The sequence below is a fragment of the Syngnathus floridae genome, chromosome 5 (assembly GCF_059516105.1).
Source record: "Syngnathus floridae isolate MCC-2025c chromosome 5, RoL_Sflo_1.0, whole genome shotgun sequence".
In the NCBI taxonomy this organism is placed as follows: domain Eukaryota; kingdom Metazoa; phylum Chordata; class Actinopteri; order Syngnathiformes; family Syngnathidae; genus Syngnathus; species Syngnathus floridae.
In genome coordinates this window covers 18,489,117-18,503,801 of record NC_142417.1, presented here as the reverse complement: position 1 = coordinate 18,503,801, position 14,685 = coordinate 18,489,117, and the positions used below count along the sequence as shown (strand labels likewise).

The 14,685-nt window shown below is 45.7% G+C and overlaps 1 protein-coding gene across 5 annotated transcripts in view; it reads right to left on the bottom strand.

The window, feature by feature from the left end:
* Positions 1-14,685, bottom strand: part of top3b (DNA topoisomerase III beta) — a 112,910-nt gene that overhangs the window by 80,953 nt on the left and 17,272 nt on the right. For 4 of the 5 annotated variants that reach the window (XM_088377360.1, XM_088377362.1, XM_088377363.1 and 1 more), the window contains exons 2-7: positions 14,032-14,163; positions 8,043-8,149; positions 7,881-7,955; positions 7,107-7,300; positions 3,413-3,569; positions 3,222-3,335 (exon numbers count right to left, since the gene is read on the bottom strand). In XM_088377360.1, the coding sequence (XP_088233486.1) occupies positions 3,222-3,335; positions 3,413-3,569; positions 7,107-7,300; positions 7,881-7,955; positions 8,043-8,149; positions 14,032-14,163 (779 nt within the window). Of the gene's footprint in view, positions 1-3,221; positions 3,336-3,412; positions 3,570-7,106; positions 7,301-7,880; positions 7,956-8,042; positions 8,150-14,031; positions 14,164-14,685 lie in introns of those variants that run through there. The other variant, XM_088377364.1, reaches the window with a different exon arrangement.

Genomic DNA, 14,685 nt, shown 5'->3' with positions numbered 1-14,685 from the left:
CCTCTAAATAAAATAACGACGGTGGTTAAATCCGATTGTTTGATTTGGTGAAGGATAAAAGTACTTCGATTGTCCGTCGGGCGCAGGCCAGTTCCTAATTTTGTCGGGCCGCGTCAAAAGTTAAACAGGACACGATCGAAAAATAGACTTGCCTTCCAAATTAATTACTGGGCAAATCTAATTAGAGTAGGACATTTTGATTCGTTTTAAGAGAGTTATTATTCTTTTTAAAGCAATCGAGTGGGTTGAAGCACTCCGACAAGTAAGTGCTGGATCTACGTATAAGAAGTGAGAATTAATAATATAAAGTGCATTAACTTTCTTCTCAAATGCTATTATTGTCACACTTTTATTAATTCGATTCTCTTTCGAATAAACAAGTTGGTCGGCTTGCTACTTGAGCGACCAAGTGGAACGGACCCATATCAACATTTACTTCGGCAAAACTAGTGCTAGGGTGCGCTATACAAACGAATCCCTGAGGTCTTAACAAAGACATCTAAAAATATCCGTAACATAATAAGAACTTCAAACAGTAGCGGGGAGCCATCAATACGATGCGGTCACTTCGAAGTCTTGCCTCGAATTGAGTTACTCGGCTCGAGCTTCGGGTGACTTGAGAGGGATTGGCGTCGTACAGAAATTAGATTGATTTCGGTGGAGTTAATTTAACTCGGGTGGTTAGATTACGGACGAATCTCCGAACCCGGCTAAGACAAACCCGTTACCGGGAAGCCGAGGGCACCTTATTGAAAGAGGTGCGTTTGACAGCCTTCAAGTTCTGTTCAGTGCAGTTACCACCCCAGACAGCGATGCAACTGGTGAGGACGCTCTCAATGGTGCCACGGTAGAATGTAGACAGGACTGCTTGAGGAGCACATGCACACCTGAGCTTCCGCAGGAAGTACAGGCGGCACTGAGCTTTCTTTGCCAGTGACGCGGTGTTTGCGGACCAGGAGAGGTCCTCACTGATGTGCACCCCCAGGAACTTGGTGCAGCTCACCCTCTCCACCACAGCACCGTCGATGATCAGCGGCAGGTGTTTTGTGTGACCCTTCCGGAAGTCAACAACGATTTCCTTGGTCTTGTTGACGTTCAGCAGGAGGTTGTTGTCCCTGCACCACGTGGTCAGAAGGTCAACTTCTGACCTGAACTGAGTCTCGTCGCCCTTCGTGATGAGACCCACCAGAGTCGTGTCGTCAGCAAACTTCACTATGCGGTTGTCGCTGTAGGTCGCAGTGCAGTCATGCGTAAGCAGGGTGAAGAGCAATGGACTGAGCACGCAGCTTGAATATAAGCTTGAATGCTTACTCGATACAAGCATATGAAGTGATGTGTATCTATATAATGAGGGATGGTAGGGCCGAAGGAGATAAACACCCTATATCACAGTGTTTGGTGCTCAGAGACGTGGTACAAACGACCACGACTGAAAGAGACATACATGTTGAAACGTCGAGACTGGGCCAAGAAATATCAGAATACCGTATTTTTCGGACTAAAAGTCACTCCGGAATATTGTTCACATTAGCCATAAAATGCACAATAACGTGGAAAAAAAACATAAATAAGTCGCTCCGGAGTATAAGTCGCATTTTGGGGGAAATTATTTCGACAAAATCCAACACCAAAAACAGACATGAACGAGCAACAACAGGCTAAACGATAGGTATGCTAACGTGACAAACACAAACGAAGAGCTGATAACGGGCCTGACGTAACATTCAGAGTTATTCAAATAACTATTACATAAATAACACGTTTATAAAACCATCTGTGTCACTCCAATTCATTAAATCCATCGATCGTTCTTTATGTCAACAATGCCGGCCGGGTGCGCGCCGCTGACGGCGGTTGCACTTCAAAATATTCCACAGGCCCATTTAACGATATACAAATTAGCAAACCATCTGTGTCACTCCAAATCATTAAATCCCTCGATCAAATTCCTCATCCTTTAAGTCAACAACTGCGCCCTGACGTCAGCCTCGTCGTTATTCCACAGAACTAGTATAGAACTATATTGTAGCGTTAACAAAGTACAAGGAAAGACGTGGATTTGGTAAACGGCTCTTTATTTAAACAAGAGTTCAACGAGCCAACAACTACTGAACTGCAATGATAACATATATAAATTGCTACACGAAATAAAATATACCAAAAAACTATAACATAAATTGTTCACCGCCACACAGCCCCAAGCACCGGCGTGGACTTCCAGGCATGTGGCGGCGTGGACTTCCATCCCCAGAGGTGGCACTTCCGGCCACGGAGGTGGAAGAGAGCTCCATAGAATAGGATCGAGCGTGCGTAAAAGCCATCTCCGAGCCCCAACCATCGTCCCCGGACAGCCACCCGGCCAAGCGCCGGCCCCCGACTTCCATCCACGGAGGTGAAAGAGAGCTCCGTAGAGTAGGACCGGGCGTGCGTAAAAGCCATGTCCGAGCCCCATCTACCGTCCCCGGGCAGCCACCCGGCCAAGCGCCGGCCACCAACTTCCATCCACGGAGGTGAAAGAGAGCTCCGTAGAGTAGGACTGGGCATGCGTAAAAGCCATAATAGTTTTTCAAACCTTCTGTGTCACTCCAAATCATTAAATCCTTCAAACTCTTCGTCCTCCGTGTCACTTACAAACAAAGCCACTAATATTGCCGGTCGTACGTGGGGCGCTACATCATCTTTGTCATCCCGTGATCGAATCTTTGTCCTTTATGTAAACAACTGCCGCAATGCAGCGCGCCGCTGACGTGACTTGAAATTTAAATTATAGTAATCCCTTGCTACATCGTGGTTCGTTTATCGCGGTTTCACTTTTTTTTTATTTTGAAAATTTGTGAAAAAATTCACATATAAGTCGCTCCTCAGTATAAGTCGCCCCCACCCAAGCTATGAAAAAAAAACGCGACTTATAGTCCGAAAAATATGGTACATATTTTCTAAAGATCTTCTGGATTGATGATCCCAAAATCTCAGATATCGTACAGCTAGTGGGCACAGGACCATTGCAAGATGCAGGTCCCGCACGTTCAAATTGCATGCTCATTGACTTGCCACCCAAGATTAATTATATTAATTTTTTAAGTGTGTTAATTTGCGGTAATTAATCTAACATGTTAAATTGACAGCCCTACTTGGAATATTTTCTAAGCATACGGTAGAAAAGTGGCAAACATTCACCAGAAAACATCAATTTTAAAGGAATTATGTGTGTTTGTACTTGCCTGGGCTTCTTTGGATATCTTGGCCAGGTTTACAAACATTTGGCCCACCTCCTTGTCAAAGACCTTAACCCGGTTCCAATCAAGAGTCAATGGGTTATCCTTCCCTTTGAACACCTGGCAAAAGAAAATGCTTCTCAATATACTGTACTACCACCATATTTACTGATAATAAAGGTTCACATTTGGTGTACCTTCGCATGTATAATCCAGTAGTTCTCTGGTTTAAAAGACTGGATTTTGTCATGGCGTTCTACACAGAAGCCAAGAGTTGGAGTCTGGCAGGGTCCAAATGATATTAAAGAAGAGTCCAGATTTCCATACTTTCCTTGGAAATATTTGGTTTGGAACCTAAAAACAATTTGGCATTCAGAAAGGAGGCTTAAACTTCATATACTGTATTCAACTATTATCCTCAGACTAAAAGAACGAAAACGATTGTATTCATTAGCGCACTCTATTTAGATGTATAGGAAGTCATGTAATTCAAGGATACAATCCATGTCAGATTAGTGTTACAGATAATGTATGAACCCTTTCATGCATGAATTATGACAACCTCGGTAAGAATGTTTCTATTTCTGCTGTTACTCTTTGGGCATAGAAAGAAATGCTTTATGTCACATTTTTCAGGACAACATACGCTTCAGCTTAAAACTGACATAGACTTTGTGAAACTCTAAATGAGAATCACCCCCACTTCAGAAGGGTTGACACCCTTTAGAACCATCCATGGGATACCATTTAGACTACCTGTATTCACTGCAGGTATCCAAAAAGCAGATGAAGAACAGACCTTAGCAGATTACAAGATCAGAATGCTAAAACAGAAAGATGTGTCAAATGCAAGTCTACTGCCCTCTGATCTTTCTCCCTCACAGGTCGACAATCCAATCAAGCCTGTAGACTGGGTCTACTACATTGAAGTCGTCAAAAAGAAAAACTGGGCCAGCCCACGGTGGGAGGAACCATTCCAAGTCTTGCTGACGACCCCTCACTACTGAACCTCTCTCTGCAGGTCAATGATGGACAAAATAGAGAGATTCAGGCTACTAGACTAATGATATTACAAAACAGGAAGGTCCTGAACTTGGTGACTGCAGCACTAGGTGGCGTATGCCACATTATTAGGACTTCCTATTGCACCTACATACTAGGAGATAATGACACGCGATTTGTACCAACCCAAGCTGTCCTTTGTTGTATTCTGAAGGAGCACAAGAGAGATAACAGCAGGACAACTGGTACAAGAGGACCAAACCATACACACCGTTGGCCAAGTACAGAAAAAGAACAGTTAGTTGCACATAGTGACATGGCAGCAACCTCTCAGAAGATAGAGTCCCACAACAGTGGGATTTCTCATAATTAACCTCTGGTTATCTGGTGGCAGCGGATGTTAAAATCTGTAATCTGTGTTTGCTGTTCTGGTATTGTTATGCTTATTTACACCTTAGGTTATTCAATGTTTAAAGTCTGCAGTATCAAGGTCTGTGTCCTTTACCGTAACACAGGTACAAATACAACACATGAGGCATGTCAAAAGTGATGACTATATCACACCAAAGAAAGATTGCAATGACTGTGAGGATGCTGTGTAAACAAACATGCATTACAGGGACTTGATGAATTTATCATTGAAAATGATCCCTAGTAAGTGATACATACAATGATACTGTGTTTATGTTTTCTTGCTTATGCTTGTTACAGAGGAAGGAATAATCATATGATAAACAAGAGGGAAATGGTTGACAACTTGTTTTGATCTTATGATTATTGTGAAGTGCTGACTAAGAATCAGTAATTGTGTTAGTGCTTGCCAAAACTCTTGAGATGTTAAAACTTTCCACCTTCTTTGTGTGTTGTGAAAACGTCCTTGCTTAGCTAGTTGTCCAAACATGCTTGACCAGTATCTGTGGAAAACCTTGTAAGACAGAGATAAGACCCGTCTGCACTGACTGAACCAGTGTGCAGAGGCAACCCTGAAACCTGTTCACACTCACCCCCACCCTGCTTTCTTTCACTAAAAAGGCTCTTGCAAGAGGCGAAAGTGAGACTGCTTTCAAGGATTCAGACTGATGACCCATACCTCGTGACCATAGGTGAGGGTAGGAGCGTGGATCGACCACCAGGTGGTGATCAGTTGACAGCTCTGCCCCTCTCTTCGTCCAAGTGTCCAAAACATGTGGCAGCGATTCCAATGAGACGACTACAAAGTCGATCAGCGAACTGCGACCTAGGGTGTCCTGGTGCCAAGTGCACACATGGACATCCTTATGTTTGAACATGGTGTTCATTATGGACAATCCATGTCGAGCACAGAAGTCCAGTAATAGAACACCGCTCGGGTTCTGATTGAGGGGGCTGTTCCTCCCAATTACGCCCTTCCAGGTCTCACTGTCATTGCCCACGTGAGCATTGAGGTCACCCAGCAGAACGATGGAGTCCCCAGAAGGAGCACTTTCCAGCACTTCCTCCAAGGATTCCTAAAAGGGTGGGTACTCTGAGCTGCCATTTGGTGCAAAGACACAAGTCAGGAAGGCGGAGGGAGGCCCTCTCGTTAACCGGGGTGCAGGCGCCCATCCAGGAGGCAATAAGTATGCCCACACCTGCTCAGTGTCTCTCACTGTGGGCAACTCCAGAGTGGAAGAGAGATCCTCTCAAGAGGACTCTACCAGAACCCAAACTGTGTGTGGAGGCAAGTCCGACCTTGTCTTGTCCGAACTTTTCTGCCTCGCACACCCGTTCGGGCTCCTTTCCTCTCAGAGAGGTGACATTGCATGTCCCAAGAGCCAGCTTTTGTAGCCGGGGATCAGACCGCCAAGCTCCCCACCTTTGGCCGCCGCCCAGCTCACTCTGCACCCAACCCCTTTGGTCCTTCCCATAGGTGTTGAGCCTATGGGAGGCCAAAAGTAAACAAATTAATAATAAATGGGACAATTATGTAAACTGATATACAGTGGAGCCTCGGTTTTCAACCACAATCCGTTCCAGAAGGCTGTTCAAGAAGTGAATCATTCGAATTCCGAATCATGTTTCCCTATTACAAATAATGGAAAAACATGTAATCCGTTCCAAGCAAAAAAAAAACACCTTTTTTAAGCATTTTTTTTGCGTGCATTTTTGTCTGATAGCGCAACTGCAGTGCACCGCCGAACGCGCAACCGTAGCGTAACCACACAACTGCACCGCGCTGATCGCGTTATTGTGATAGAGCCGTCGCTGAAATTTAGAAAATATTTTTAAAGTCCTGATGTACTTTCCAAAATTTAAGTAGACCTCAGTGCACAGGGAGCTTAATTTGGTCCGATCGCGCAACCGCAGCACGCCGCCGAACACGCAACCGTAGCGCGTCGCCGACCGCGTGACTACACCGCCCTGGTCGCATTATTGTGACAGAGCCTTCGCTCAAATTTATGAAATATTTTTAATGTCCTGATGTACTTTCCAAAATTTAAGTGGACTTCGTGCGCAAGGAGCTTAATTTGGTCCGATCGCGCAACCGCAGCGTGCTGGGCGCTCACTGTCGCACTGTTTTAAGAGCGTCTTTGTGTTTTAGGATGGCTTTTCTGCTCCCACTTGGTTCCTTTGGATGCATGATAAGAGTTGATGCAATTCTCAGAGTAACAAGAATGTAATAACGAACGGAGTCAGTTGGTATGCGGGTCCTCTCGGCTCATCTCGCGAGATTCGACAACCGAATTTCATCCGACATCCGAAGCAGAAAAATCTCAAATTTTTTGTTCGAATACCGATTTGTTCGAGAACCGGGACGTTTGAAAACCGAGGCTCCACTGTACAGGTATATAATGGTTTCAGTCACATGTCCACAGTTAAAACATGTTTGATCCCTTTACTGTAATCTGAAGGATTCTGAAGAGAATGTACCGAGTGAAGGCGCAGCCAATGCGTAAATCCAGTTCCTGGCGTGCATCCACTGAAAGGGCTTCATTGCGGTTGGGCTCTCCAAGGTGATTCATAGCTTTCCAGATATCAGTGTCAGTAATTGAGCTGAATTTGGCACGATAAACTGTCTGCTCCAGAACGGCCCCTTTCATCACTGGCTGTACAGACTCCATAACCTTGGAAAAAGATTAGACCATAATTAAAAAAATAGCCCCTGATTTTCATTGATTCATTTTCATTTTTTTATGTACCATTACTTTTGTTTTATGGTGTGGCTTTTTCTATCTTTACCAGAGGGGTACCAACACTTTCATTCTCATGTATGAATAGCAGTTGAACACAGGGGCCACTCGACATTATCAACTTAAGAAATATATCCACAGTCTTGTAACTGAAATTCTAAATGAAAATCTACATTTAAAATATTAAAAATACACGGGTCCACAGGGAGCAAATTAGGGTTCAGTGTCTTGCTCACGGATACTTTGACATGGTTGTCAGGGTTCAGACCTACAAACCTGGAGATGACCTTCGAGACTACCATTGAGCCACACTGCCCTGGAATATTGCACAATAGAGCTTCATCATGTAAACACTGGCAAAACATGTAGCCCCTCGCATAAATCAGTACCCAAGAAGTAGCTCTCACCTGTTCTAGTGTTTTACAACAACATATACATTGTACTCCATACCTGCTAACACACAACATGAAAGAACATGCAAAAACGCAAATGATGTGGAATGAAATGTTCTGACCTCAAAACAGATGTTCTCGCCTTCTCTATCACAGTCCAACCATAAAACTAAGTAGTCACAGCCTCTGGCTTCAACCTAATAAAAGAATATAGAAAAGTGTCAGATACAAAGTGCAATAAACACTCTGATTTAAGCGCAGCATCAGACATGCATTGAACATACTTGGAGGAATTTCACCATGTTGAGCTTGGGGTTGACCTCCCTTTTTTCTGTTGGGGCTTTGCTGAAAAGTTCTGCAGGGTCCACCTTATCCCAGTTGTTGTACTTAGCTTAAAAAAGAAAAATTTTCAGTTAATGCTATAATACCTAAAAGACTGTTGTTCTCGTTAAAGGAAGAATGACCATATAGGCCAACAGGAAATGGACTTCGTTATGTTATGTGAATTGTTTTGTGTTCATATTCTTCTGTTTTGCTGCTACAAGTATGTAATTTTGAAGGTAGCCCAAAGACTTTTCAAGACCACCCAACATCTGAAGCAACATCAACCAACATCTGAACCAACCATTCAACATCAGGTGATTAAGGCGTGTACATGATGAAATCTTTGGCCAACCAGCCAGTTGTCAGTGTCACAATAAAGGCATTATGCATGCATACTTTATCTAGACAAGGTGATATGTAGTGTTGCCACTACTTTGTGAGTGAAAAACTAAGGAATTAAATGCCAGAAGGAAATGTCTATATGTGTGGGTACTGAAAATTAATCCTCAACATTCAGAAACATAAAATGTTGATAAGGCAAATGAGGAGGAGCGGTTCAAAAGTCAAATTCAAGTCAAAGTCTGCTTTATTGTCAATTTCTTCACGTCAAGACACACAAAAAGATCGAAATTACGTTTCCCACTATCCCACGGTGACTATACAATATACATACAAGTAATCAGCACAAAAAGTAAAAAAAAGAAGGCACAAACAATGAACAAATAAGAGCGATGAATGAATAATGAATAAACAAATAAATAAATAAATAAGATGAGCAAAAATGGAGCAAGTGTGCATACAGCAGACAGTCAGAATATAGCGCAAAAGTACAGGACGTTATGCAGCCGGGGGTGGAGGGGGGAGAGAGTTCAGGATCCTAACAGCCTGGAGTATGAAGTTGTTTGTGAGTCTGGAGGTGCAGGAGCGCAGGCTTCTGTACCTCTTCCCAGAGGGCAGAAGATCAAACAAAGAGCGAGCGGGGTGGCTCACAACACACACAATCGTGGTCGTCTTGCGGGTGAGATGGGAGGTGTAAATGTCATTCAGGGAGGGGAGTGAAGCACCAATAATCTTACCAGCTGTGTTTACTATGCACTGCAGGGCCCTCATGTTGTATTCAGTGCAGCTACTACCCCACACAACGATACAACTGGAGAGGACACTCTCAATGGTGCCACGGTAGAATGTGGTCATGATGGCCGGAGAAGCACTTACTGGCCTGAGTTTCTGCAGGAAGTACAGGTGGCGCTGAGCTTTCTTCGCCAGTGATGCAGTGTTGGTGGTCCAGGAGAGGTCCTCACTTATGTGCACCCCCAGGAATCTGGTGCTGCTCACTCTCTCCACCACAACACCTTCGATGGTCAGTGGCAGGTGTTGGGTGTGACCCTTCCGGAAGTAAACAACAATCTCCTTGGTCTTGTTGACATTCAGCAGGAGGTTGTTGTCCCTGCACCACGTGGCCAGAAGGTCGCCCTCCGACCTGTATTGAGTCTCGTCACCCTTGGTGATGAGACCCACCAGAGTCGTGTCGTCGGCATATTTCAGCACGCCGTTGCTGCTGTAGGTTGCAGTGAGTCATGCGTCAGCAGGGTGAAAAGCAGCAGACTGAGCACGCAGCCTTAGGGTCCCCCGTGCTCAGCGTGATGCTGCCGGAGATATTGTCGCCAACACGTACTACCTGAGGCCTCTGACAGAGGAAGTCCAGTAGCCAATTGCTGAGGTAGGTACTGAGGCCCAGCTTGTTGAGTTTGCAGATGAGTCGCTGTCGTACAATGGTGTTGAATGCAGAACTGAAGTCCACAAACTGCAAGCTCACATACGAGTCTCTATTCTCCAGGTGGGTGAGGGCTCCTCTGAGGATGTCATCTGCTCTGCCCTCCACTCAACCCTCACCCACCTGGAGAGAAGGGACTTGTATGTGAGATTGCAGTTTGTGGACTTCAGTTCTGCATTCAACACCATTGTACCACAGCAACTCATCTGCAAACTCGACAAGCTGGACCTCAGTACCTACTGATGTAGGTACTGAGGCCCACAATTGGCTACTGGACTTCCTCTGTCAGAGGCCTCAGGTAGTACGTGTTGGCGACAATATCTCCACCAGCATCACGCTGAATACGGGGGCCCCCCAAGGCTGCGTGCTCAGTCCGCTGCTCTTCACCCTGCTGACACTGCAACTTACAGCAGCAACCGCGTGCTGAAATATGCCGACGACACGACTCTGGTGGGTCTCATCACCGAGGGCGACGAGACTCAATACAGGTCGCAGATCGACCTTCTGGCCTCGTGGTGCAGGAACAACAACCTCCTACTGAACGTCAACAAGACCAAGGAGATTGTTGTTGACTTCCGAAAGGGTCGCACCCAACACCTGCCACTGACCATCAATGGTGCTGTGGTGGAGAGAGTGAGCAGCACCAGATTCCTGGGAGTGCCCAACAGTGAGGACCTCTCCTGGACCACCAACACTGCATCACTGGCGAAGAAAGCTCAGCGCCGCTGGTACTTCCTGTGGAAACTCAGGCAAGCAAGTGCTCCTCCGGCCATCATGACCTCATTCTAACGTGGCAGCATTCCGAGCATCCTCTCCAGTTGTATCGCTGCGTGGGGTGGTAGCTGCACTGAATACAACATGAAGTCCCTGCAGCGCGTAGTGACCACAGCTGGTAAGATTATTGGTGCTTCACTCCCCTCCCTGAAGGACATTTACACCTCCCATCTCACCCGCAAGGCGACCACAATTGTGTGTGATGTGAGTCACCCCGCTCGCTCTTTGTTTGATCTTCTGCCCTCTGGGAAGAGGTACAGGAGCCTGCGCTCCCACACCACCAGACTCACAAGCAGCTTCATACTCCAGGCTGTTAGGATCCTGAACTCTCTCCCCCCTCCTACGTAATGTCCTCTACTTTTGCGCTATATTCTGCTGTCTGCTCCTCTTAATTATTATGTTATTTGTTTATTTATTATTTATTCATCGCTCTTATTTATTCATTGTTTGTGCATTCTTGTTTTTATTTTTTGTGTTGTTTGCTTGTATGTATATTGTGTACTATGTCTTGTCACCGTGGGATAGTGGGAAACGTAATTTCGATCTCTTTGTATGTCTTGACGTGAAGAAATTGACAATAAAGCAGACTTTGACTTTTTGACTTTTGACTAGGGCTTTATAACCCTGGCAGGGTCACCCATGGCAAAAGGGTCCTAGATGAAGGGCCAGTAAAAAGCACGTCTCACAAAAACCCCTTATGATGTCTACAATAAATGGATTTCATTTTCCCTCGCCCGGACACGGGTCACCGGGGCCCTCCTCTCGAGCAAGGCCTGGAGTTGGGGCTCAAAGGCGAGCGTCTGGTGGCCGGGCCTTGCCCGTGGGCCCAGCCGGGCACAGCCCGAAAAGAAAACGTGGGTCCCCCTTTCCATGGGCTCACCACCTGTGGGAGGGAAAAAAGGGGTCGGGTGCAAAGTGAGCTGGGCGGCAGCCAAAGGCGGGGACCTTGGCGGTCCGATCCCCGGCTGCAGAAGCTGGCTCTTGGGACATGGAATGTCACCTCTCTGGCTGGAAAGGAGCCCGAGCTGGTGTGTGAGGCAAAAAAGTTCAGACAAGACAAAGTTGGACTTGCCTCCAAACACAGTTTGGGTTCTGGTACAAGTCCTCTTGAGAGGGGCTGGACTCTCTTTCACTCTGGAGTTGTTCATGGTGAGAGGCGTCGAGCAGGTGTGGGTATACTTATTGCCCCCCGGCTGGGCGACTGCACATTGGCGTTCACCCCGGTGAGCGAGAGGGTAGCCTCCCTCCGCCTTCGGGTGGGGGTACGGGTCCTGACTGTTTGTGTCTATGCACCAAACGGCAGCTCAGAGTACCCACCATTTTTTGAGTCCTTGGAAGAAGTGCTGGAGAACCCTCCTTCTGGGGACTCCATCGTTCTGCTGGGTGACTTCAATACTCACATGGGCAATGACAGTGAGACCTGGAAGGGCGTGATTGGGAGGAATGCCCCCCCCCTGATCTGATTCCGAGCGGTGTTCTATTAATGGACTTCTGTGCTCGACACGGATTGTCCATAATGAACACCATCTTCAAGCATAAAGGTGTCCATATGTGCACTTGGCACCAGGACACCCTAGGCCGCAGTTTGATGAACGACTTTGTAGTTGTGTCATCGGATTTGTGGGCGCATGTTTTGGACACTTGGGTGAAGAGCTGTCAACTGATCATGGTTCCAATGGTGGGGGAAGATGCTGGTCCGACCTGGCAGACCCAAACGTATTGTGAGGTTCTGCTGGGAACGTCTCGCAGAATCCCCTGTCAGGAAGAGCTTTTCCCACATCCTGGAGGAGGCGGGGGACATTGAGTCCAAGAGGACCCTGTTCTGTGCATCCATTGTTGAGGCAGCCGACCAGAGCTGTGGCCGTAAGGTAGTCAATGCCTATTGTGGCGGCAACCCCCGAACCCGCTGGTGGACACCGGTATTAAGGGATGCCGTCAAGCTGAAGAAGGAGTCCTATTGGGCGGTTTTGGCCTGTGGGATTCCGGAGGCAGCCGACAGGTACTGGATGGCCAAGCGGAATGCGGCTTCGACGGTTGCTTAGGCAAAAACCCGGGCATGGGAAAAGTTTTGTGAGGCCATGGAGAATGACTTCCGAACGACTTAGAGGAAATTCTACACCACCGTCCGGCGTCTCAGGAGGGGGAAGCAGTACGCCGTCAACACTGTTTACAGTTAAGATGGCGTGCTGCTGAGCTCGACTCGGTACATCCTCAATTCCACCGACAAGCCTTCCATTGTGGAAGCAATCTCTGGGGTCGAAGTCACTGAGGTAGTTTAAAAAAAAAACTCAAAGGCAAGGATGAGGATGAGATCCACCCGGAGTTCTTATAGGCTCTGCATGTTGTGGGACTGTCATGGCTGACACGCCTCTACAGCATTGCGTGGACATCGGGGACAGTGCCTTTGGATTCGCAGACTTAGGTGGTGGTTCGCCTCTTAAGAAGGGGGACTGGAGGGTGCGTTCCAACTACAGCAGAATCACACTCCTCAGCCTCCCTGGTAAGGTCTATTCAAGGGTGCTGGAGAGGAGGGTCCGTCGGGAGGTGAAACCTCGGATTCAGGAGGAGCAGTGTGGTTTTCGTCCTGGCCGTGGAACAGTGGACCAGCTCTATACCCTCGGCAGGATTCTCGAGGGGGCATGGGTGTTTGCTCAACCAGTCCACATGTGTTTTGTGGACTTGGAGAAAGTGTCCCTTGGGATGTTCTGTGGAGGGTGCTTCGGGAGTACGGGGTGCCGATCCAACTGATAACGGCGGTTCGGTCCCTGTACCATCAATGCCAGAGTTCGGTTCACATTTCCGACAGCATGATACAAAAATAACACTATGCTACCAATACAACACAAACTTATTTGAAACAACTAGGTGTTTACACTATTAAAACATTTAAAGATTAAATGGGCATCAAATAAAAAAATAATATATATATATAGATGTTAGGGTTTTCCAGGTTATCTTTATCATAGGATTATGTTGGAATGCAACAGGTAATAAATACCTTACCTTGTCCTCCTTATCACAAGGTCATAAAACATCCCCTGACATGTTTAGACTAGAGGACAAGGGCTTTAGCCAGTTTACCCAAACCCCCACTCTGTTTCTCTTAATAAATATCCCCTCGCAGGAACGAGGGTTCAGACTTCATTCTGGAGTGAGTGAACTCTCCACCTGCAGGTGTCTAAAAGAACTTGCTTGTCTCCCGTGTGGTTCTTGCAAAATATTGTTTGAGTGAGAAATTCTCTAACAATATATATATATATATATATATATATATATATATATATATATATATATATATAGTCGCATATATATATATATATATATATATATATATATATATATATATATATATATATATATAAAAATAAGGATTAGAATGATAGAATGCAAATAATACCCACCAATGAAATCCAGACTCATCACATGTCCACAAACAGAAGTCATCTTATAATGTACAGATTGGCCCTGGAAGATTCCAGTGAATTCATGCACAAAACATGATGCATTGAGACCCTTCCGGCTCGTACAATTTCCTAAACATAAAAAAGGAGAAAAAAAAGGCATTGGTGTATTGATCAAGAATGCATGACCTTATGATGATTACCATGGATAATTTATGTGGTTGCATCTACAAACCGGGTTTCAGAAAAAACATAAAAAGCATCAAGGAAATCAAATTGTTGGACAGGATAAATCAAAGTAGGTGTTTAAAAAACTTGATCAAAACAATGTCAAAAATGGCAATTATTAAGCACTGTAAGCAATGACAAAACAAGAAATTTGATATTGGCGGGTAGCGCATCCAAAAGGCGGATAAGTTAAATACCGTATTTTTCGGACTAAAAGTCGCTCCGGAATATAGGTCGCATTAGCCATAAAATGCACAATAACGTGAAGAAAAAAAACATATATAAATCGCTCCGGAGTATAAGTCGCATTTTGGGGGAAATTTATTCGACAAAATCCAACACCAAGAACAGACATGAATGCGCAACAACAGGCTAAACTATAGGTATGCTAACGTGACATAAACACAAACGAAGAGCTGGGAACGG